The sequence below is a fragment of the Miniopterus schreibersii genome (genome assembly GCF_964146895.1).
Source record: "Miniopterus schreibersii genome assembly, chromosome: 6".
NCBI lineage: Eukaryota > Metazoa > Chordata > Mammalia > Chiroptera > Miniopteridae > Miniopterus > Miniopterus schreibersii.
In genome coordinates this window covers 3,014,764-3,039,235 of record NC_138107.1, presented here as the reverse complement: position 1 = coordinate 3,039,235, position 24,472 = coordinate 3,014,764, and the positions used below count along the sequence as shown (strand labels likewise).

Sequence of the window (24,472 nt, the reverse complement as noted above, 5' to 3'; positions counted from 1 at the left end):
ATGAAAGCCCCCCTGCCCTGGCCCTGGCTCAGTCTCAATGGGGGCACTGGGGCTGGAGGGCTGGGGGAGGAGACCCCAGGGGAAGGGCTGCCTCCTGCTGGCTGTGGCAGGAACCACTTCCCTCGTGACCCTGCTGCTGGCTGTGCCTATCACGGTCCTGGCTGTGCTGGTTGTGGTGCCCCAGAAGCAAGGACTGGTGAGTGGCTGCCGCAGTGCCCCGAGGGCTGCGTGTCGCCCACGCCCGCCTCCCTCCGGCTACGCCTGGGGCCTCCCCGTCACCTGCCGCGCGGTCGCCTCTCTGCGGGCCCCCTGCCCTGCCCCGGCGGCCCGGCTGGCCCGCTGCCTCCTTCCTCCTCCGCGGCACCCCAGGCCCTGTCTGTGCCAAGCACACCCGCCTCGCTGTCCCCGCCGGGGAGACGGGTGCGGGGCTGGAAGGCTGGGTCTACACTGGGAGGCGCGGGTCGGCGGCGGCCGAGACTGACTCTGGGCACTGTGCCCCACCCACCCAGGTAGCAGAGCCCGCCGACCGAGGGGCACGAGCAGAGGCCCAGCCGCGACTGGGTAAGAGCAGGCCATGCGCCCCCCGGCCCGGCTCCGGCTCGCAGGGACTCCCAGCCCCCACCCATCCGCACCCCCAGATGCTCTTCACTCTTCCTCCAGGAATCCGGGTGCCCCAGCCTTGGGCCCTGGCGCCCTGTCCTCTCCGGGGGACATGCATAGTGGCCGCCGGCCCCAATCGTGGACTCTCCGCCCCTCCAGGGTCCCAGGAGCCGCCGGAGCAGGACGCAGAAACAGACCCCAGCCTTAGGCTCCCGGCTGCCCACCTCATAGGTAAGGACCTCCCAGGCCCAGCAGCCCAGGGGCCAGTTCTGCCCGCCCAGGGTCGGCGCGGAGCTCCAGTTCCCGCCGCTGCGAGCCCTCTGCCCTAAGGGCCCCCCTCGGCCGGCCGGCCCCGGCGCCGCCGCACAGCTGTGGCCCCCCCGGATCTCCCCGCGCAGCGCCGCCCCGCGCCCCCCGGCCCCGCGCGCCCCCACTGCACCCCTGCGGGGCAGCCCCGCGCCCCTCGGCCCCGCGCGCCCCCACTACACCCCTGCAGGGCAGCCCCGCGCCCCCCAGCCCCGCGCGCCCCCACTGCACCCCTGCGGGGCAGCCCCGCGCCCCCCGTGCCCCGCGCGCCCCCACTGCACCCCTGCGGGGCAGCCCCGCGCCCCCCGTGCCCCGCGCGCCCCCACTGCACCCTGCGGGGCAGCCCCGCGCCCCTCGGCCCCGCGCGCCCCCACTGCGCCCTGCGGGGCCGCCCCGCGCCCTCCGGAGCGGGGCGGACCCCTGGAGCCCGGCTTTCTCCGCAGGCGCCTGGACGCCGGCCCGCGGGCTGGGCTGGGAGGCGGCGCGGGAGGCGGCGTTCCTGAGCGGCGGCGCGCGCTTCTCGGGCGCCGGCGGGCTGGCCCTCCCGCGGGACGGCCTCTATTACCTCTACTGTCACGTCGGCTACCGGGGCCGCGCGCCCCCCGCGGACCGCAGCCCCCCGGACCGCTGGGTCACGCTGCGCAGCCGGCTGTACCGGGCGGGGGGCGCCTACGGACCCGGGGCCCCCGAGCTGCTCCTCGAGGGCGCCGAGACCGTGAGCCCGGCGCTGGGCCCCGCGCCCAGGCTCTGGTACGCGAGCGTGGGGTTCGGCGGGCTGGCGCGGCTCCGCGGGGGCGAGCGGCTGTACGTGAACATCAGCCACCCCGACCTGGTGGACTACCGGCGCGGGAAGACCTTCTTCGGGGCGGTGATGGTGGGGTGACGCCCCGCAGGCCGGGGCGTGTCTGTCAGCCCAGGCGCCGGGCCCCCGTGGCCGTGGGAGGAGGAATGCGGGACGCTGTCTGGAAACTGATCTCGAGCCTGATGGAAATAAAGAATGTGCTTCAGTGCTGCCCGCGGGAGCGCAGAGCTGACGTCGGGGGTCAGGGCGGGTGCACAGCGGGCGAAGCGTCCTCCGTGCTTCTCCGGGTGCTGGGAGCAGGTCCTGATCCCGGGGTGGGGTCTGCGGTGCCGCCCGCTCTCTGCCTCTGGGTGGCCTTGCCCGGCAGGGGCCCGTCGGAGGGAGAAGGAGGGGAGCCCCTCGCGCCCTGACTCGCAGCCCCGCGGCCCCGCGCTGCGGCCTTCCCTTGGGCCCCTGCCCACGCTGGGGAAGGGGGCGCTAAGGGAAAGGGGGGCTCTCCGCGCCCCGCGGCCGCGCTCCTCGGGGGCAGAACAGCAGCGCCTTGGGGTGTGAGGGGAGGAGGCCGAGGGCGCGCGCTGGGAGGGTGCCCGGGTGCCATGGAGAACCTGGCGCGGAGAGGAGGAAAATCTGATGGCGCCTGTTGGGGGAAGGAAAGTTCTCGCCTCTCTTTCACACTCAGGCCCCCTTTCCATGAGCGGGCAAGTGTGGGTAACGCAGCCCCCTCACCCCATGACTGACTTTCGGCCCAGCTGGAAAAGGCAGAGGGGGACCGGACGCCCAAGCTATCTAGGTCACCCCAGCGGGTCACCCCACCCCTGCGCACACCACATGGTTTTCCCCCGCCGACTGATGACTCTATTTTATTTCTTCACTCTACTCATTTCTGCTTTTTGATCAGGATTATCCTCTTAGAAAACATCATAGATCAAACAAGACATTTTAAAGTCCCTCGATACCAAGGTGGCAAAGCCTTCCTTGGATTCATCATGCCCCTCAGAGTGCGGATATGGGCTAGAGACATGCTTGCCACATATGAATTTATAGTCAGCTCAATATTTGTGCCAATTTTTAGGTTGAAGCATCAGGAAAGGACCAGTTAATATATTATTATGTATCAGTTTCAGAGAACAGGTCAGTTCAGTTGAAGAGTTATCTCTCATTTTTGAGGGCCATGATGCAGGTGACTCCCAAAATTCAGCCTCTGGTGCAAATAATTGGGTGTTTAATAAGAGGTGTCTCTATGGAAACAAAAGAAGAACAGTGCTCAATGGTTGGAGCAGACTGGAATCCCAGCTCCTGAGTCCTGAAGGCAGCCAGGCACGGAGATTTCTAGATGTCTGGCTCGAACCACCTTCAGGTGGAGTGAAGGCAGGCAGGGAGAGTCTGACAGTTCTCCTGGTCAGCAGTTTGAATGTCTCTGGTGATCTTTCTGTAACAGGCACAAAGGCTGTCCACAGATGAGCTGCTGTGGTGATTTCTCTGAAGTTTATACCAAGTTGTCCCACTTTAGCTTGTATAGCTTTGGGAAATCCTAGTTCTCAAGCATTACAAGTCAAAGGATAGGAGGAAGATTGGAAATGTTAGTTTAGAGAGTCATAGACAGATATTAGAGGAAACAAGGATTCAGGATCTGGTCCAGTTTGCAGCTATGAGCAAAACCTCAAAAGATAGTGAACAACACTAGAATCTAATATCTAAATAGGTGTGTTACTTAAACATAATTTTTCCTCTCTAAAATAACCCTCATTTTTACCAAATACAGCCAAGACCAATTTGTTTTGTGAAATAAGTCTAGTTTCAATAAAGTTGGCCTGTTATTTACGTAGGAACAGCATATAGGCTTTTAAAAATCTGCTTTGCTGGAATTTTTCATAAGGAATCTTCAGATTGAACTTTAAAGGCCCCTTGAGGCCAGAAAAGTTAAGACTTGCTATCAGACATCGCCTGCAAAACCTATAGATTTGGGTGAGTTCCTCTCTTCCTGAGGTCCCCAGAGTAACTGAGGCTCCTGCACCTGCCAGGAAGTGACCTTCACTCATCTAGTAAGGCTTCTGAGAGTGCTGCAAGCGGAGCGCCAGGATGAGAGATCCAAGGGTTTTATTGGCTTCTGTAAGTCCATCTTAATTCCTAGGAGCTGTCTGCTCACATCTGAACCTATGTATGTCTCTCTCAAGTATGACATTCCAGTGAGTTTCCACTTGTATCCTGTTACAAGGAGAACAGAGTCTTATTAACTTGTGCAAATAACAGTATTGCCATAAAATAAGAATACTCATTGAGAGTCGCTGAATTCTGGCAGGATCAAGTAGGTAGAAAAAGGTAAATGTTTCAATTCCGCAAAGGTATAATTGCTGTAATTCATAGGTTGCTAAAGAAAAAAGGTTTCCTTATATCTAGAAAAACAAAAGAGTAAAGAATCAGCAATATTTCAAATAAAAAGTCATAAAAATTGTAATCATCCTCATCAGTTCATTCAGTCCCATGTCATTAATTCTTGTTGATCTTACTCTTTTAAGTTTTAGAAATCCAATTTTCCCTTAGAGTTCTGCAAATCCTCATCTGGCTCTAAAGTATAATCTAACAGTTAAACAGAAATATGTATTTTAGAATAAGTGTCAGGATTCTCTACATGAATCTTTCTGAAGACGAAACATATTTGAAAAAAAAAAAAACAACACACCAAAAAACCCCAGAGTAAAATAGTGATTCTGTAAATGACAGACTTAAAATGAAATGGTTAAAGATCTGATCACAATGCAATTGACAAAAAAATTTGCTTTTCTCTGCAACTCACAGCATTTTAAGATAATTAGAATTACAAATGAAAACATTAGATCAGGACATTGTAGATTCTTAGAATTTTAATGTAATTCCCAGAACATTTATTTTAATAATAATAATTTATGCATGCAAGTATAACATAATTATTGCTTCTTATTTGACAACGTTCCCATGTAATTTTAGCACCTCTAGTAGACCTAACTAGTATATTTCCTTCCTTTCATAAAGAGAGAGGGGGAATGTTCCATGGAGTCATCTGTAAAATCTCAGAAGTTATTTTTAGGTTAAGAAAAGGACTCTAATTTTTGAATTTGGGGAAGTTTGTCACACATATAAAAAGTTTAAAAATAATTGGTCAAATAGGATCATAGGTCACTGTGAAACAATACCTGGTTATCTATTTAATCATGGTGACAACTAAAAACTTCACAGGCAAATACAGAAAGTTAAATAGTTGTAAGCAAAATTTAGCTCTTCATATTAAGAAGACTATTTACCTAAGCAATCAAAGAACTGATGGTACAGGGGACAGAAAATAATTTTAATAAAACAAAATATTTGCTTTCTTTTTATAATTTCTTATTAAGAGTATACCAATAGTACAGAAAAACTATCCTTTTAACAGAGAAAAAGAAATTTTAATTTTGAGTCAGCTTACTTTTGATATTTAAATTCATTTACTTAATGAAACTCATTTTAATCTTATTTAGCTTGATGGCACATAAAATTCCTTTCTCAAGATTCCTTTTTCACAAATCTTTGGAAACTTTCCTTGCCCCTCTTAGTTTGTCTCTTGTTCAGAAGTAACCAACTTATTTTAGGACAAACCATTTTCTTTTAATTTCCTCAAAAATGCATTTCCATACCTTATATCTTCTTTTGCTGAAAACACATATTATTTCCTTCCATATTAATTAGAATTCTTAACCCTTAGAAACCTTAATTTCTAATAACAACTGAAAAGTAAGCAATTAGCATTCCTTAGATTGGCAAATTTATGAATATATTTTATAACCTCTAGAAACATAGTTTCTTTACTGGCAAATATATTTCATAATTTTTAGTTTTTTAAAAATTGATTTTTAGAGAAAGGAAGGGAGAGAGAGAAACATTCATGTGAGAAACATTGATTGGTTGCCTCCTGCACACACCCTGACCGGGGATTGAACCCATCACCTTTTGGTGCATGGGACAATGCTCGAACCAACTGAGCCACACTGGCCAGGGCTATATTTCATAATTTTTAGATACATATGCTTCCTCAAGTATGAAACATATTCATGAACAGATCCAAAATTATCTTTTAGTTTCTCTATAATAATAGTCAAAAGTAGATAAACTAGACTTATTTAACAATTGATGTTTTAGTATTTTATCTTATTTGAAAATAATCTAGATATTCAGTGAATTTAACTTGATTTATCATTTAACTTAACTTGGCAAAACTCTGGGACACAAGTTACCAAAAGATTTTGATAAACTATTTAAGTAAACATACCATAAAGCATAAATATTGCTGAAAAGTTCACCTAAAACTTTTAACCCATCTACATCCATTTATTTTACTGTTCTCAATAATTATGTTTCATTTACTTATGAAAATTTTATTATACTAAGTTATTTTTCTTTAAAAATTTTTTTTTTTAAAGTCTTTATTGATTTCGGAGAGAGGAAGGGAGAGAGAGAGAGAGAGAGGGAGAGAGAGAGAGAGAGAGAGAAACCAGTGATGACAGAGTCACTGATTGGCTGGTTCCTGAACGCCCCCTACTGGGGATCAAGCCCACAGCCCCCGCATGTGCCCTGACCCAGAATCGAACCTCTATCTCCTGGATCTTAGGTAGATGCTCACCGGAGGGTCCCAAGTTATTTTTCTTGCTGACAAATTTTGCAACAGAGATCGCATGAACTTATTGACTAATAAACCCAGGTAGAATAAAAGTATTATACATAATTCTGATAACTCTAAAGATATGCCTGCTTAACCAAACCAAACTGAAACAGCTTTAATATCAAATATCTTCCCAAAGCACTTGATCCTGAGAAAGCATTTGGATTAGTTTCTATCATATTTTTGAGAAATTTTATGTAAGTACTTAATTTCTTTAAGCCAATTAACAGACTCTTTTCCAAATTAGTAATATTATCCAAAGGTAGAAAATACCACACAACATACATGAACATACAGACATATGCAAACTGAGACCTGATAATTTTGTTTTTAAAATTTCAGCCATGAGTCAGTACAATAAGGCAAATCCCCACTAATTTATAAGTTAAGTTTATTTATTCAGATGGCTAAGGCTTTTTCTTACTAATATTTGTGGATAAGACAAGACTTGTATTTGTCCTTGTCAAGGAGTATTGGAGTCAGAGCAGCATTTGTGCTTTTAAAATATTCCTCATTTTCCTTTTTCTTCTTTCAGACTTAGGAATTGGATGGTAAAGGTAGGTGGGCATTGACCTGCTTCTAGAGCTGCTTTTCTGGTTTTGAAAAGATTTGTAAGAAGGACAGTTGCTCTCAATTCCCCAAAGAATTGGGTTTTAACTTATGTGGCATCATAGATTGATCTACCCATCCAACTACATCATTCCTAATTTGCTTCTTTCCCTCCGAGTACATAGTTTTATTTTAGTTCAGGGAAGGAGGCTTTTAAAAAATTCCTATCAAGCCTTGAATCTTTAGTTTGCCAAATTTCTGATCATAGAGTCATTAAATTGTTTGAAATATCATGTCTCAGGGGGAGAAACAGGAAGATTTAAAGCACCTGCTCAGATGGCAAAAGTTCCTTTAGGATCCTTTTAGAGCTGTTTTTAAAATCAATTTGTCATTTTGTTTGTTTGTTTGTTAATCCTCACCTGAGAATATTTTTTCTATTGATTTGTAGAGAGAGAGGAAGGGAGGGACAGAGGGAGAGAGAGGCATCAATTGGTTGGCAACTGACCAGGGCCAGGGATCAAATCTGCAACCCAGGTATGTGCTCTTGACCAGGAATCAAACCTGCTACTCTTCAGTGCTTGGGTTGATGCTCTAACCAATGAACCACACTGGCAAGAGCAAAATCAAGTTGTCTTTTAGAAGCTTCTGTATATCAATCAAAGAATGCATTCCAACATCCCCAAGAGGTCTGAAATTCTCTCTTTAAGGGAGAACCCTTGAGGTGGATTTAAAACAAAGTTTTCACATAATTCTTATTAGAGTTTTAAATTATTTTGGCTAAGTTGGTCTATTTTGTACCAAAAGGCATAAGAGGAGGGAACAAAATGTTTGCATACATAAGTAACTAGTGTTTCTGAGGAAGAAACTTTGGGAACTTTTTAGAGGTTCCCATGTTAAAGATAAGTTCTCCTGAAAGCTATCATGGTTGGACAAAAAGAAAAAAGAGATGTTCAGGTTATCTTTGAATCATTTAATTTCTTAGAGGCCTCTAAATACCAATTGAAAAATGCTTCTCATTCAGCTTGTTTAACATTTCTAAGATTTTCCAATTGTGCATGCAATGCCACTAATTTTGGAATTTCAAAAGATTCCCAAAGTGGACATTGCAGTTCTAAGTTATCTTTTGTATTTGAAGGATAATGACTTAATAGAGAATAAACCAGGATTCCAAGATGTCGATGGATTGAGTGGAAGCTACTCTTACACTCTCCCAGGACCAAACTGGAATTACAACTAAAATATAGAAAAACCATCCTGAATAATCAACTGAAGACTAGAGATATGATAATCAACTGGAGAGCACCCTCATAACCAAGGAACTAAAGTGGAGACCATGTAGAGACTGGTAGGAAATGCGGAGGCTCTAGAGGGCTGGTCGGGATCCCACAAGCAGCAGCTGAAGGTCTAGAGGGATATCTCAGCTGTGGAGATTCCCACTGAGAACTCTGGGGTCTAAACCCAGGCTGGAATCTCCAACCCAGAGCACCAGAACTGAGAAAGGTGCCCACATAACACCTGGCTGTGAAAAGGAACTGGGTTTCTGTCTCCCAGGGAGAGATGGCTGGAAATGCAGGCTCCCTCTTAAAGTTTTGTGTGCAGCCACCCACCTTGGGCTCTGGCGGAGGGAGGGCAGAGTGGACTAGAGCTGTTTGACAAGAGTCCGGGGATGCTGGCTCTGGGGATAGAGCTCAGAGGGCAGCAATATGGATTCCTGTGCTGAGTCATTCCCCCATACCCCAGAGGACTTCTTCCTCAGGCAGACCTTTGCCAGCCAGGCAGCTTTTGCTTGGGTAGGTAGGGGGAAGCAATTGCCCCACCCATTGGAAAATCTCTCGCCCCACTCTGTGGAGTTTACGCCTTGCTATGGTCTACAGGCTGAGGTTCATTAAGAGACTCGGATTAATCAGCCTACAGACTGAAGCAGACCTCTGGGTGCTTTGTGTCTTTGCTGGATCTGCTTCTGGACCTGGGCCTTGGATAAGCAGACTTTGGTATGCATTTTGGTCCTGTCCAAACACACCCAGCTTCCAGCAGAAGGAACCACAAGCTGCAGATTTTTTTTTCTTGTTTTGTTTTGTTTTTTGTTTTTATCCTCACCTGAGGATATTTTTACATTGCTTTTTCAGAGAGAGTGGAAGGGGGAGGGAGAGTGAGAGAAACATCAACGTGAGAGAGACACATCAATTGGTTGCCTCCCTCTCTCACACCAAGTTAGGCTGGGGACTGAACCTGCAACTGAGGTATGTGTCATTGGCTGGAATCAAACCCAGGACCCTTTATTTTGAGGGCTGATGCTCTAACCACTGAGCAAAACTGGCTAGGGGCATGGATTGTTGATAGCTCCAAACAGGGTACTCAAGGCCAGTTACAAACAGCATCTGACATTGGTCTGCACCAGAAACCCTCCAAAAAGACTGGGGGTCCTAGCAGATCTACCTATACATAGAAACAAACCCAAATAGGCAGCCAAAATGGGGAGACAAAAAACAACATCCAAATGAAAGAACAAGAGAATTATCCAAAAGAAAAGATAATGAAATGGAGGTAAGCAATATATCAAATATAGAGTTCAGAATAGTGATAGAAAAGATATGGAAACTGAAGGAAATTAAAGTGACATAGCAGAAATAAAGAATACATTGGAAGGATAAACAACAGATTAGGGGAAGCTGAGGATGGTATCAGCAAATTAAAAGACAGGGTAGAAAAAATCACTCATTCAGAGATCCAAAAAGAAAAAACAATTGAAAAACAGGAAGATAGTTTAAGGGAGCTATGGGGCAATATGAAATGTAACAATATTCTCATCATAGGAGTGCCAGAAGGGGAAGAGAGTAAGTGAGGGATAGAGAATCTGTTTGAAGAAATAATGACAGAGCCCGGCCAGCGTGGCTCAATGGTTGAGCATTAACCTAGGATCCAAGAGATTGAGGTTCAATTCCCGGTCCAGGCACATGCCAAGTTGTGGGCTTGATCCCCAGCAGGGGGTGTGCAGGAGGCAGCCAATCAATGACTCTCATCATCAATGTTTCTATCTCTCTCTCTCTCTCTCCCTTTTCTCTGAAATCAATAAAGACATATTTTTGCCCAGCCGGCCATGGCTCAGGGGTTTAACACTGACCTAGGATTCAGGTGATCGGGGTTCGATTCCCGGCCAGGGCACATGCCCGGGTTGCAGGCTCAATCAATGACTCTCTTATCATTGATGTTTCTATCTCTCTCTCCCTCTCCTTTCCTCTGTCTGAAATCAATAAAGATATATTTAAAAAATAAAAATAAAATAAAGACATATTTTTAAAAAAGAAGAAAAGAAAAAAGAAATAATAGCAGAAAACTTCCCTAATCTGGTGAAGGAAAAAGTCACACAAGTTCAGGAGGCACAGAGAGTCCCAAGCAAGAAGAACCCAAAAAAGCCCACTCCCAGACACATCATAATTAAAATGCCAAAAATTCAAGACAAAGAGAGAATCTTAAAGGCAGCAAGAGAAAAGCAAGCTGTTACCTACAAAGGAGCTCCCATAAGACTGTCAGCTGAGAATAAACCGTAAGTTTTGAACATATATACAGCTGGTGTTCCAGATGGGGGTTGTCCTTCTGTAGCAGATTTAGACAGAGAATGTCCCATTACAAAAACTGGTATCAGAAGACCCAAGAATAAAAGCTCTGAATCTCGCCCTGCTGGCATGGCTCAGTGGTTGAGCATTGACCTATGATTCAGGAGATCAAGGTTTGATTCCCAGTCAGGGCACATGCCAACTGGGTCTCCAGTAGGGGGTGTGCAGGAAGCGGCTAATCAATGACCCTCTCATCACTGATGTTTCTATCTCTCTCTCTCCCTCTCACTTCCTCTCTCTGAAATCAATAAAGACATATTTAAGAAAAATAAAATAAAAGCTCTGAACCTCAACCAAAGGAAGTGATACCGTTATAATAACCTGGTTATTATTTAACAGGAAAGGAGTAAAGGGAAGACTAGATAATATAGGCATGCCATTTATACAGTCTTGTTAGAAAGCTAAAATTGAACACTCTCCAAGTCTGTTCCCTGATGATCGATAGGGCTAGGGACTGAACAAAGGCAGTTTAGACACATGCCCAATAAGGTTCAAATGACATGGGAAGGAACTTAGTTGTCAGTCACACCTGATAACAGGTAATTGGTCAGAATAGGTGTGGCCATTGCAAGGCTGCAAACCTGAATATTTAAACTTCTGAACAAAGGGAGTTCTCTCTCTTGTCTCTTGGCCTTTGGCCCTCTTGCTGTCTTGGGACTCCTATTGCAGGGGGCGCGTTCCCTTGCATTCACCTACATGGCCACAGCCCTGTGGGCTCCACACAATGGACTAATGAACTTTAATTAGGTTGATGCTGAACTGGACCCAGCTGCAACATGGAATAGAAGCTCTGGATACTGGCCCTCCTTTTGGCTCTACTGGAACCCCAGTTGCACCTTTCAGGACTGGGTTATGACTTTACAACCTGAGCAATAGAATCCCATGCCAATAAAAACCATTCATTTTCCTGTATGAGTCTTAGAAAATTCATTTTCTAAAGATATTGTAAGAACTCCACTCCCCCAAGTGAGGAAGGAATTTCATTCTCTTGTAACAGAAGGAGATTCAGAACTGAGAGAACTCACCACTGGAATCCCAGAACTGTCATGGAGATGACAGAGCTCAAAGGGCTCAAGCACAATCCAACGGGGGCAGCACCAGAATTAAAGCAGAGCATTCTTCGGATCCACTGCTGCTACCATTATGTTGACTGAGTATAAATGTATCAGGAGGCTTTGGCTAGTAATAAATGATAAAGATTTATTCAAAGGTCTTAGAGTTTGCAAACCGGAAACACCACTAGGCAATATGCAGATTGTTCAGAGGAAGAAAGAAAAGCTGAAGGTTCTTATAGTAAACAGTACATTCTTGAGAAGAACCAGTTCTGCATTCTTAGCCTCTGGACTGGTCCAAAATGGTAATTCTCTAGATGAGAAGTAGTCTGTATGCTGGATGTCAGGTGGTCAGGCTACATGAACATTCTCTCCTTAGTCCTTCGGCGGGTAAACAGAGGGTAATCAGGAGGTTTGATGTACACCTAGGCATTGACGCAGGCTGGAAAGTTCAAAAGTTTAAGTTCCCAGCCTGGTTAAAACAAGAATAGAATTGTTTCCTCAAGCCTCAACCTACTTGATTTTAGTAATTTAGCTGCTTGACTATAGTAACTCCATTTTATTTCTTCATGCTGTTCCTCAGTCGCAGGGAAGAAAGCCCAACTTCTGAGCCCAATGAGGGCTCACATTCTCTGGGCCTCCCTTTCTGACTTCAGATTTGTTTGTGACCCTGTGTCCAGAAGAGCCTCCTGGGGGTAGGAGGTGCTTTTCTCTTTCCAATTCACCCACCTCACATCCGTCCCCTCATCATTTGCCCAGATAATCAGTGAGACCAAAGTGGCATATGGACCCTCTACCCACATCTTACTCTAGCTTTTTATTTTCTTCTGTCTCTTCAGTCCTACCCACTGAAAGGCAGAAGTGGATAGAATAGTTGGGGGCTGAGTAAAGGAAAAAAGCTAGAATTCACTGAGTGCCTACCATGCCAAGTGCTATGCTAGGTGCTCTGAGGTAGCTTGTGTCATCTGTTCTCTCTCGGCCCCATATGTGGTGGGCGTTTCTATCTCCATCTGATAGATAATGTTCAGCAACTGGTTCAGGTTGCACAGTTAGGCCAGGGTTGGCTGGAGGGCCCCCAGAGGGGATTTGGAGTCCAGATGTCTGAATGTCTGGAAGTCCCTTGGCTGTGATTCAGGTGCCAGAGAAATGTGGCTCCTCCCGGGTTCTCTCACAGGTCACAACAGCCAGAGATCCCACCTGAGCACCTGAGCTGCAGGACTTCCCGCTGGGACTGGAATTCCCAGAGATGGAAATTCCCATGCCCTGAGGGAGAGGTAATTAGGTTCAGGCTTCAGTTTCCTAGGGGCGGGGCTATCTGGCTGAGTTTTGTTTTATGTAGGGTCTCCTGAGCCCCAGCAGTCCAGGGAGTTAGCACTGGGTCCAGGGATCTTAAGGCTCTCTCTCCTGGTGGAGAGAGGACTTCAGGGAGCCGCCTCCCACCCCCAGTACAGAGTTAATTCCAAGAACAAGACCATGCTTCTTTTCTAAGCACGTTTATTCTCGCCACTGACCAGTAGGGCGCTTACAGACACAACTCCCCTGGGGAGCAGAGGTTCAGCGATGTAGTGACAGTCAGTCACCAAATCAACATTATTTAGACAACTTGATCAGATAAATATTTTTAAAAAACATAAGCAAAGGGAGGCACAGAGGTCAAGAGGCCAGGTGGGAATAGCCTAGAGTTCAGTTCCATTTTCACAGAAAATGTCTGAGCCAAGGCAGCCCTTGCCCTGGGTCTCCCGGGACCCTGACCTCCCGAATAAATACTTTCATCAGTAAATAAATAAATAATAAATAAATAATAAATAATCACAAGTGCAAACATAAATAAGGGGAGCTGGCCCCCGGGGAGGGGCTGGGCTCTCCATCTCAGGGAAGCTTCTGGAAACATTTGAAGAAAGGGAGGCCTGAGGTCAACTCACGTCAATTTGTACGTAAGATCTTTTCAAGGCATGTTCTGAAGTGTTCTGGCTAGAACTAAGGAACCCCGTTCCCACATTCCGGGCGTCCCAGGTTGTATTCAGGGATCCAAACCTGAGGCCTATTGCATTCTGAAACCTTGGTGGTGGCCAGTGCCCATTGTCCATGCCACACGTTGGCGCAACCTGGGTTTCTAAGTGTTGTTTCAAGTTCTAAGCTCGGGGCCCAGCCCTGAGCCCCTGATTCCCTTTCTAAACCAAAAGGGGATGAAGAGCCTGAGGGGGTGGGTAATCAAGGGGTTGAGGTGGGTGAGGCTGGACGTCCTGCTCCCTCACAGGGCAACGATCCCAAAGTAGACCTGCCCGGACTCGGCAAAATCGAGATAGTCAGGCAGGTTGATCTCAGCGCTGAGCCGATCGTCCTTCTCCAGCTGGAAGACCCCTCCCAGGTAGACGGGCTCGTACCAGGGCTTGGCCTCAGTCCCCTCTGGGGTCTCCCTCTGGCAGGGGCTCTTGATGGCCGAGAGGAGGCTGACCTTGTCCTGGTAGGAGGCGGCGAAGCGGCTGATGGTGTGCGTGAGGAGAAGGTGGCTCTGAGGGCAGCCCTGGCCCTTGAAGAGGACCTGGGAGTAGACCAGGTACAGTCCGTCCGTGGGCACCACCAGCTGGTTGTCTATCAGCCTCATGCCGTTGGTCAGGAGAGCGTTGGCGATCTTGTTCTGCCACTGCAGCTGCCCCACGGCGTGCTGGTTTGCTGGAGGGGGGAGGGAGGGAGGGGGTGAGAGTGGCCCCCAGTCCCACCCTCCACACCCTGGCCCTCCAGGCCTGCCCACCCTCCCGCCTCCTGCTCCCGCCTCCTCTGCCTGTCTTCCCATATCCCATCAGCCGCGGGTTCCTGAGCACAGCCCGCAAGGCCTGCGGTGTCCCCCCACCTTGAATTCAGCGAGTTCTTCTCAACTGTCTCCAAGCGCTGTCCACCCTCAGCCTGGGCTGAGCCCCCAAATCCTATCCCTCCTCAGCCCATGTGCTTCTTCATCCCCCAGACACATCCTCAGAACTCTTACCGACAACATGGGCGACGGGCTTGTCGCTTGGGGTTCGAGAAGATAATCCTGAGGAGGAAAGAGGAAAGAAAGAGGTGAGACCCTTAGGTTTCCCCAAAATATCCTTACTTTGACCTCCATTCCTCAGCCCCCCAACCCCCAAGCCTCAATTTCCCCCCGCTGCTACCATCCCAGGATTAACCCCGAGTCTACTCAAACCCAGAAGCAGGAGAGAGGCTTTAGCGACACTCACCGAGGGTCCGGGCCAGGGGGAGGTGAATCTGGAGCTGCTGGAAGGAGGAGGCGGGTTAGCACCAGGCCGAGCCCCCAGGCCGCTGGCCGCCCCTTCGCGCCCCCCCTGACGTGTGGTTTCCCCTCGCCACCGTCCATTCATTCCCCCATCCTCTCCCCAGCGGTCTTCTGCCGAGTGCCCTCCACGTGCCAACACCGTTTTCGCCCCTCCTCACCTCTTCTTCCCTCACCTCCTTCATAGCTCCCATCTCTCTCTATTTTACCGCCTTTCTTCAGACCACTTCTTTCTCCGCATCTCTCCGTCCGTGCCCCCTCTCTACACATCGCTCTATGTTCACCTGCTTGCTCATTCCTCCAGCAGATGCCCAGCGAGCGCCTTCCAGGTGGCAGACACCCTCTCCCTCTCCCCTTCTCTCTTCCCTGACCTCCCTCCACTTCTCTTTCTGCCTCCCGTCTTTCTCCAGGGTTCCTTCCCCACCTCTCGCCCTCTTTCGCCCCCATTTCTCTGGGTGGGAGGAGGGGCCGGGCTGGCGAGGCACTCACCTCTTCCCTCTGGGGGCCGATCACCCCGAAGTGCAGCAGGCAGAAGAGCGCGGTGGCTCCTGCCACGAGGAGGAAGGAGAAGAGGCTGAGGCACAGGCACCGCCTGGAGCCCTGGGGGCCCCCTGCCTTCTTGGGGAGCGCCTGCTCAGCCAGCTCCACGTCCCGGATCATGCTTTCAGTGCTCATGGCGTCCTTTCCAGAGAGGCTCAGGACCAGCTGTGCGATGGTGTCGGAGGGAGAGTCACCTGGCTGCTTCTCTGGGGGCTGTGTCGCCTGAGAGATTACTTCCAGGGGGTCTGGAGTTGCTTCTGTCTCTCCTGGCTGGTCCCCTGGTGTCCTCGCCGAGGGAGCTTCTGCTGGCTGGCTGTGCAGACAGCCGCCTTTATAGCCTGGGGCGAGGAGGGCGGGGAAAGGCTCTCTCTCAGTTCTACCGGCGGAAAACTTCCTTGGTGGAGAAACCCATGAGCTCATCTGGAGGAAGCGGTAGTGGGCCCTACACCTTCTGTCTCGGTTTCTTCTCCATTGCGGGGGTGGGGATTTGGAAAGTTGGGGACACCCAGGCATCAAGGATACTTGCCACCCCTGTGGCTTGGATTTGGTTTCAGAGGGGCTTGCTGGGCCAGTTAGTGCTGTGAATGTAGGACCTTAAAGGCTGGACCCTAGTCCCCCTCTGCTCCTCAATTCCCATTGTCTCCATTCCTTTTGGGGACCATGACTGTGGCCTATTTCCCTCTGTTTTCCAGATAAGACTCACATTTTACCACCTAGAAATGGGAGGGGTTTCAGAAAGCTGAGTCCTTGATGGGGAGAAAAGCGAAGTGTGCTGGGTCCCGAGACGTGTGCCTGGGTCCTTGGGAGAGATGTAACTGGGAGAAGGGGAGCCTGAGGCTGAGGGCATGGATGCGGCCTCTGGGAGCTTGCGTGGAGAGCAGGGACAAGCCTGGGACAGCCCCAGAGGGAGTGAAGGCGACCCTGGGAATTCACGAACCACACCAGGGCAGGCCTTCTCCTTTCGTTCTGACAGGGGACTCACAGTGCTGGTTTCAGTCTTGCCTCCAAAGGAACCCGAGGCTCTGGTTTTTTTGTGTGTGTGTGGGTTTTTTTAAAATATATCTTTATTGATTTCAGAGAGAGGAAAGGAGAGGGAGAGACAGAGATAGAAACATCAATGATGAGAGAGTCATTGATCAAGCCCACAACCGGGGCATGTGCCCTGACCAGGAATCGAACCCCGATCACCTGGATCCTAGGTCCATGCTCAACCGCTGAGCCATGCCCGGCAGGGCAGGCTCTGGTTTTTGTATGAAGCCTTCACCCCTCAGAACCCCCGTGTGTGGCCGTGTCCCAGAGAACTCCTGCTTCCTCAGATTCCTGGAGACAGCCTTAGCCCTCAGCGCCCCTGGGTGTGGCCATGTTCCCTCCAAAGCCCCCTGGATTTCCCAGCCCCCTAACCTTGGAGGCTTTCTCACCCCTCAGGGCCCTTGCACTCTGTGCCTTCCAGGGGATCCCCTGCTCCATCCCATTGTCCTGGAGACCCTTCGGTGTGGCCACTTCTCTCAGGAGGCTTCCTGTGGCCCCCCTTCCTCACAGCCTCTATCTGGGGCCATATCTGCCAGGGCTCCCCTGACCTCCAGCCCTCCAGACCTTGGACCCACACTTTTCCTTTGTCTTCTCACCTTAACCTTCGGGTTCCTGCAGGGCCTGGCTGCCTCCCCTCCCCCCACCAGTCCCTGAATTTCCCGGGCTCCTTAGCCGCTGTATCTCTTTGTATGCCCCCAGCTCCTACCTGCTCTGAGCCCTCTGCCCTCCCTCCATTCCTTAGACAGACTGAGAGATTCTTCCCCCCAGACAGACAGACAGAGGCAGACAGCATTTAAGAGAAAAAAGGTTTATTTGGCTTCATGGAGGGTGCAAATATCTCTTCGAGAGGTGTCTAGTCAAGCAGTGGCTGGCTCTTTAAAGCCATTGCTTCCTTCTAGAGCCCCTCGACCCCTCGCCTCCGCTGGTCTTTTCTCCAGGTGGTCCTTGTGTGACGCCCTCTCAGTGTCATCTCTGGCATATTTCTCCCTGTCTCTTCTGATGGCCCCCCTATTATTCCCTTCGCTTCATTTCATAAATAAATAACTTAATTTTTTCTCTTCATAAATAATCCCCCTCCCCGCCTCCAGACATCTACCCGAGCTCCGGACATGTCTGCTCCCCTCCACGCCCAGGGCTGGGCCCCTATACGGGCGGCATGGAGTAGAGAGCTCCGGGTGGGAATCTCTAGGCAGCTCGAAATTCTCAGCCGAGCATCCTGGTGGCTCAGGGAGGTGGGAACCCTGCGGTGCCGAGAATTCCTTCTTCAGGAGCTCCAGGTGACATGAGGGGGGAAGACTTGAGACTATTGGAATGGTCAAAGGGTGAGGAGTTGTGACCCTTGAAATGGTCAGGGTGGAGGCAAGATGGGGAGAAGGCCTTGAAACCAATTCTTTCTTTCTGGATTTTTCTACAGAGCAAAAGCTCCAAAGAAGACAGTACTGGGACTGAGGAGCAGGTGGGAGATGCCATCTGTGTGCGTCGAGAGCTGGTCTCCCTGGGTGAGCAGGAACACAGCTCCCTGGTACACCGAGCGTACCCAGGGTCCCTGTGGCCCTGGGCACACGGACTTCTGAGCACTGAGGAGAGACACGTGGAAGGGGTACTGGGAGGAGAAGAGCTGGACCTCGTGGGCCAGGTAGAGAGGGGTGGGGGTGGCCTTGGGGAAGCAGCCTTCCCCAGAGAAGACCACCTGAGAATAGACAAAGTAGAGGCCACTGGAGGGGACCAGGAGCGAATTGTTGTTCAAAGAGAAACCGTGGCGGAGGAAGGCACGGTCTGTGTTCGCCCTCCAGCGCAGCGAATCCTGGGTGCTGGGGTCTCCTAGGAAGAACCATGGGGGGGGGTGTCAGGAGGTCAGAGGTCTCAATACCTGGGAAGCAGGTGCTGGACCAAGTTCCTGGGGATGGTTGGGAGGGCAGAAGGGAGCAGGAGCCTCTGTTTTGGGGAGTGAGGAAAGTTGGGGAGAGGTGGAGTAGAGAGTTGCTTTGGCCCCTGAAGGGGGTAGGAGGAAGGCTAGGGCTGCATGGCTGGGAGGGCAGGAGGATGTTTACCAACAAGGTGAGCAGCAGGTTTGAGGGTGCCTTGTGGGAAGTGCTTCTGGGGGTGCCCATGGGCAGTCCGTGCAGCTGAGAGGCCAACATCAGGGAGCCCCTAAGGGAGAACAGAGTTGGGAGGCTCTAGGGCCCAAGGTTCAGCTGGGCCACCCCTGCGACCCCCTTCTCCTGCTGCCTCACCTGGGCATCAGGTGGCAGGGCCAGCAGCAGCCCCAGGAGGAGGAGGGGGGCGCCACACACCCTCAGGAGGTAGAGATGTCCAGGTGGTGTCATGGGGAGAGCCTGCAGGGAGAGAGATCGTGAGCGGGTGGGGCGGGTGCACTGCGGAAGACAGGCCTCCTCCCCAGGAGACAGCCACCACGAGACACAGGATGACAGACAGAGAAGGGGACAAGATGCAGTCAGGGAAACCCTGAGGTGAGCGGGGGAGACAGAAAGACAAACAGAGGGGAAGGGAACAGGGAGGGATTGTGGCAGAAACAGAGAATGTGTGACAGAGACAGAGAGAGACTGACAGATAGGGAGTCAGAAAGAGGGAACAAACCAAAACCAAACCCACTGTAGCTCAGGCCCAGACAGGAGGTGCAGGAGGGCCAGGGGGAATCCACGGAGGGCCAGCCCAAGGAGATGGGGCAGAGTCTCACCTGCTGTGCGTGGCCTCTGGGTCCCTTTATAGAGGAAGCAGCAGGGGCAGGGGCAGGCAGGAGGCAGGCGGCAGGCGGGTTCTAGGCCGGGGCTGGGGCCGGGGAAGCCCCCAGGGCTTAGAAGATGCTGCTGTTTCAGCCGAAGGCAGGAAAGGCTGAGGCCTAGGAGAGAACCGCAGGCTGGGGGCTCAGACGACTGAGTTCTGGGAAAGGGTGTGGGGTCAGGGGAATTGTGGGCTAGGAGGGTCAGAGAGTGGGGTCAGGCTTAGGAGTTCCAGAGAAGGACAGTAAATTCAGGGGAGCAGGAGGGCAGCAGCTGGGGTGTGGGCTGGAGGCCTGGTTCCCTGAAGAGCAATTATGGGTAACACCTCGACATCCTTGGCTGATTACAGTCTTCTTTCCATGCCCATTCCCTCCTCTTGCACCTGTCCTTGTCCCAAATGGCCCAAGTCACACTTGTTCCAGTATTTGTATTTTCCAAGTTGTCTGACAGGTTTCATATCAAGAAATCTGGGACACACCCCCTTGCCTGGGACATCCTGGTTTATGTCTGTTGTCCTGAAGAAACTACTCATGGAGCCCTCTTCAAGAGTCCTGGAAGACACATGCATGGTCCCCCTACCCAGAGATGATGTCACATCTCACTCTTGAAGGATGCTCTCCACCTCACCCGACCTTTGACCTTTGACCTTTGTGGTCCCCAAAGACCACATAGCCCCAAACAAACACATTCTGGGATCAAGGAGTGTGGCAGCTAAGCCTTTGGCCTTGAAGCTGCATTTGTAGAGCCAATACACTGTTTTAAAAGTGTTAAGGATTCCCCATGGTTTTGATGTTAGATATGGTGAGGTGCTCACCATCTAAGACAACAGCCTGACAGCTTTTCCCATCTGTTTTATAGCCTTGTAGCCACCACCCAGTTCAACCTATTCTCAGGCCGCCAGAAGTTTCTCTCATGTGCTGTCCCAGTTAATAACCTCCAAAGATAATCACCCACTTTCTGACCTCTATCACCATCGATTAGTTCTTCCTGCTTTTGAGCTTCAGATAAGTGAAACCACTCAGAACGCATTCACTTGTGTTTGGCTTCTTCTGGGCGCCACTGCCTGTGAGCGCCATTAGTGTGGCTGCATGGATCTGACCAGTAGTGGGCTTTTCATTGTAATGTAATTTCTACTGTGTGAATAGACTCTACCCATTCTCTGTGGATGGGCACTTGGGTTGTTTCTAGGTTTAGGCTACTATGAAAAACACTGATGTGAACATTCTCAAATATGAGCTGTTTTCACTTAGCTTGTAAGTTACAAGTTTAAAAAAAAGCAAGGTTTCTAAAGATGATTTTATTTATGCTTCATGAGATTGAGAAAACAATCATTACTCTTACTAGTGTTATTATGCTTTCATTTGGGAAGTTTTGGAGGGGCCGGTGCTGAGGATGGTGGTGATGGAGGCTGAATCTTTCTCCCTGGGGCACTGGGCACATTGCTGCTCTCCTCTGGCACAAAGTCCCCGGGGGCTTGGTGTCCTGTGGCTCATGAGTAACATTCAGAATGTGTAAGTATGGGCTCTTTTCCTCTCCCTACCTGAAGCCCTGCAACCTTGCCTTTCATGTCTGACTACTCTTGTTTATGGTTTCTTTTTGTTCTCATTCCATCTCCTTAGCTTTCTCTCTGTTCCACCAACATTTAGTGAGAACCTTGTACAAGACCTTGACAATACAGATGCAAAAGACAGGTTCCTGACCTCTGGGACCCCAAAGACCAGGGTGGAAGGCAGGAAAGTTACCAGAAAATTACGGTAGAGTGTGATAAGCTCCGTGACGGTGGGCTCACGACAGCCGCAAAAAAGCCATCGCACTTGGAGAGGTGATTCAAGGCAAAGGAGATGGTGCGGAGTAGTTCAGATGGAGGAGCAGTGTGTGCAAAGACCGGAATTAAAAGATGGGACGGAGTGTGCTGAGCTGTACAATCGGGTGCAGATAGCAGGGGAATCGTGAGCTTGAGAGGTAAGCTGAGAACTCATCCTGAAGGTTTGAAATCACAAAAAGAAGTTTGCATTTCATTTTAATTATGATGGGGAGCCACACAAACTTTGAGAGAGGGCCCTATCAGGCTGGCAGCTACCTGAGGAGTGGATCGGGCTATGGGAGGTGGGGGGCCGGAGGGGACACCGGGAGTGTGGAGACCGGTTAGGGGGCTTTTGCAATCACCCAGCGAGTAGGTGACAAGAGCCTGCATTTGTGTCAAGGTGGCAGCAAGAGTGGAAAGGAGGGTTTCTAGGCAACCTCTCCGGGTCTTGGTTGCTGGCGGATGTGATGGAGGAAGAACAGCGGTCACAGGGCGTCTTTACGTCCCTCCGTCTGCACCTCGGCTTCTTGTTCTTTCACCTCACTGCCTCTTGTCACTGGTGGCTTCCCTCTGGGTCCCTCCCCTCTCCTTTGTGTCTTCTTTCTCTGGGGTCCTTCCTCTTCCTGTCGTCTCTTTCTGCCCCAGCTCTATAAAAATATAAAAGGGTGTTGCAATTAACAGTGAGAAACAGAGAAAGGGGGAGACTGAGGTCAAACAGAAAGACGGAGGCATGGAAGGGCAGGAAGGGGGAGGTGGGGAGTGGTGGGGAGACATGAGAGACGGAGAGGAAGGAAGGGCGAGAGCTGGGCCGGGGCTGGTGTCACGGGGTTGGCGCTGTGCTGGAGGGCGCTCCTTGAGATGGGCCAATCTTGGTTTCGATCTCAGTTTCGAAGGAGGTTGTGTGAAATTTGGTTTCTTTCTTGGGGTGGCCAGCAGTGGGTTTGGGGCTTTCCCTGAGTGGGAGTGGTGGTGACTGGATCCTGTGCCCCACACTCAGGGGAACAGTCCCGCAGCAGCCTCTGTGCAGAGCCCAGTGGATTCTTGGAGGTTACAGTGAGGCCAAGATGGTATTAGCCTCAAAGTCGAAGTTGGGATTTAATTCCGACTTTGACTCTAACCCCAATTTAACCTCAACCCAAATCACAGCTCAAACTCAACCCTAATGTCAAATCTAAACACATCTCAATAAAAGAACCCTAAACCAATGGATTCTCTAAACTAACCCAACCCTGTTTCTAGAGCTAATCTCGAAACCAACTATCGCCATGCCCAGCCCTATCGTTCAACCTGACTAAATGTAAGCCCCGCCGGAGCCACAGACCTGAGGTGAGCTTTATCCTGCTTTACCCCATTAGCCTTCCCTCTCACCACGGAGCAAGTCTTTACTGGGCGGCTACTGTGTGCGGGGCCTGTTCCAGGCAGGAGGGGTCTAGTGGCAAACCAGTCAGCCGGCCCCAGCCTACTGGGGCCTGTGTCGTAGGAGGCAGGCGGAAAAGAAGCGCACCAACGAGAAATCGGTGAGGAGTGTTGCGAAGAAGTAGGGCAGCGGAGGGGGCGAGTGGCAGGGAATTACGTGAGACACAGCCACTAGGAAAGTCTTCTCTGAGTGAGTAGCATTTAAGCTGAGACCCAAATGACAAGAGTGACCAGGTGAAGTTTGGAGGAAAAACATTCCAGGCAAAGGGAATAGTTTCTGCAAAGGCTGTAAGGTGGGCACCAGCCAGGGGTGCGGAGGAGCAGAAGGGAGCCGCTGTGGCTGGAGCGTGGAGAGGCATGGGAGAGGCTGGAGATGCGGTCAGGGGGAGAGCGGGGCCCAGACCACTCCAGCCAGGTGAGGGTAAAGCATCTGGGTGTAGTCAACCGTGGGAAGCCCTGGAGGATTCAGTGTGTGCGTGTGAGAGAGAGAGAGAGAGAGTGACAGAGACAGAGACAGAGACAGAGACAGAGACAGAGACAGAGAGGGAGGCAGAGAGAGAGAGACAGAGGCAGTGGGGGGGACAGAGAGATAGAGAGAAACAGAGAGAGACACAGAGAGAGACAGAGAGAGAGGTATGAGGCAGAGGTGATTGGATTTATGTTTTTAAAAGACCCCTGTGGCTCCTCCGTTGAGATTGGATTGCAGGAGGCAGCACTGAGAGCAGAACACCACTTAGGAGGCAATTGCCGGGATCCTGGAGAGAAGATGGTGGTAGCCGTGAAGATGGAGAAAAGTAGGCAAATTCCAGCGGTAGGGATATATTTCAGGGGTACAACTGACAGGAGGAGATGGATGGATTGGATGGATGGTGGGGTTGGGGGTGAAGATGGGGAGACTGGGAGAGAGGTAGGGTGCTGGTGGGTGGGAGGACCAAAAGGTCAGGTTTGGGTTTGTTAAGTCTAAGTCTATTGGACAGACATCCCAGCGGGGATGTGACTAGGCCATGGATGTGCATCTGGATTTCACAAGCCAGGCCAGAGCTAGAGAGACAACACTGGGCACTGTCAGCACGAAGTAGGCGTTTAAAGCCTGTGCGTCCCCTAAGGCCCCTTCGAGGTATTTATGTTTCCTCATAATAAATGTTGTGTACCTTCTACTATAAATTCCAGAAGCAGCAACCTCCTGCTTCCAGAGGCAAAACCGCCAGACTTTGTTTTCTCCGGAGGTCTCCCTGGGCCTTATCTCCTGGATGAGATCCCCTGCTCCACAAGGACACAGTTACCCGTCCACTTCACCGTGTTCTGTGGAGCTCTTCTTACATTCAAGTCCTCTGCTTCATTTTTGAAAGCATCTCCTCTGGTACTTGGAAACCTGGGTTTCTTCCAACGATGCTCCTTCCCTCTGCTTTCTTCTCCCCACATCAGCAAGGGCAGGGGGCAGAGGCCGGGCCACTGTTCCCCTCTCCCCGGCACCATGGGAACCTCCTCCTTTTAAAGCCCATACCTTTTGCATTTGCCATGCTCTTCCAGTCTGCACAGCAGTTTTTTGTTTTTTAATATATTTTTATTGATTTCAGAGAGAGGAAGGGAGAGGGAGACAGAGATAGAAACCCGGGCATGTGCCCTGACTGGGAATAGAACCTTGACCTTCTGGATCCTAGGTGGGTGCTCAACCGCTGAGCCATGCTGGCCGGGCAAGTCCAGTTTCCCCCCACATCTCGTTCCCTACTACCATCTTTAGAGGCTTTGAGACCACAAAGACGAGTCTTACACTCTGGCCTCTCAGTGCTTCAGCTTTGGGATCACTTGCCTACATGGTGTTCTACCATGAAGACCTTGAAAAACGTGCTTTGGGTAAACTTAAGGGTCTCCTTCCTGCGCCTTTCTCCTAGGCTGCCAAGCACTGCAGGAGTCGGGTCACCCTAAAGAGCCTGTGGCTCCTGACCACCTGACCTCAGAGAGCCCTCAGGGCCCCATTCTCCTTTGTTGGTCTGTCACACTACAGGTGACAGCTGTCCCCCGCCCCTTACCTTTCCTCCTGCCCGGCTCTCACTCAGCGGCTGTCATCTCCTGCGCTGAGCG

At 50.5% G+C, this 24,472-nt stretch overlaps 3 protein-coding genes across 4 annotated transcripts; 1 reads left to right on the top strand and 2 right to left on the bottom strand.

Annotated features, from left to right (window-relative positions):
* LTB (lymphotoxin beta) lies at positions 1-1,919 on the top strand. Its single transcript, XM_081140255.1, has 4 exons — positions 1-196; positions 510-561; positions 760-831; positions 1,350-1,919. The coding sequence occupies exons 1-4, from the start codon at positions 38-40 to the stop codon at positions 1,787-1,789; spliced, it is 723 nt and encodes a 240-aa protein (XP_080996381.1). The 5' UTR covers positions 1-37; the 3' UTR covers positions 1,790-1,919.
* Positions 1,920-13,843: 11,924 nt separating this feature from the next.
* On the bottom strand, positions 13,844-15,535 carry TNF (tumor necrosis factor; the record flags this gene model as incomplete). 2 transcript variants are annotated; one of them, XM_081140847.1, is made up of 3 exons in its annotated part: positions 13,844-14,265; positions 14,576-14,666; positions 15,350-15,535. In XM_081140847.1, 3 exons carry the CDS (start codon positions 15,533-15,535, stop codon positions 13,844-13,846), a joined length of 699 nt encoding a protein of 232 aa, XP_080996973.1. The 2 variants fall into 2 exon arrangements, with proteins under 2 accessions (XP_080996973.1, XP_080996974.1); XM_081140848.1 differs by lacking the exon at positions 14,576-14,666 and having other exon boundaries at positions 13,844-14,322; positions 15,346-15,535.
* A 2,302-nt stretch (positions 15,536-17,837) lies between these two features.
* LTA (lymphotoxin alpha) lies at positions 17,838-18,756 on the bottom strand (the record flags this gene model as incomplete). The annotated part of the gene is made up of 3 exons (XM_081140254.1): positions 17,838-18,250; positions 18,481-18,580; positions 18,664-18,756. 3 exons carry the CDS (start codon positions 18,754-18,756, stop codon positions 17,838-17,840), a joined length of 606 nt encoding a protein of 201 aa, XP_080996380.1.
* Positions 18,757-24,472: the final 5,716 nt, after the last annotated feature.

Excerpts from the sequence above, each read along its gene's own strand:
- LTB (XM_081140255.1), top strand. The coding sequence starts at position 38 with ATGGGGGCACTGGGGCTGGAGGGCTGGGGGAGGAGACCCCAGGGGAAG. Across the intron at positions 197-509 it reads TGCCCCAGAAGCAAGGACTG|GTAGCAGAGCCCGCCGACCG; the intron begins GTGAGTGGCTGC and ends CCACCCACCCAG. Across the intron at positions 832-1,349 it reads CCCGGCTGCCCACCTCATAG|GCGCCTGGACGCCGGCCCGC; the intron begins GTAAGGACCTCC and ends CTTTCTCCGCAG.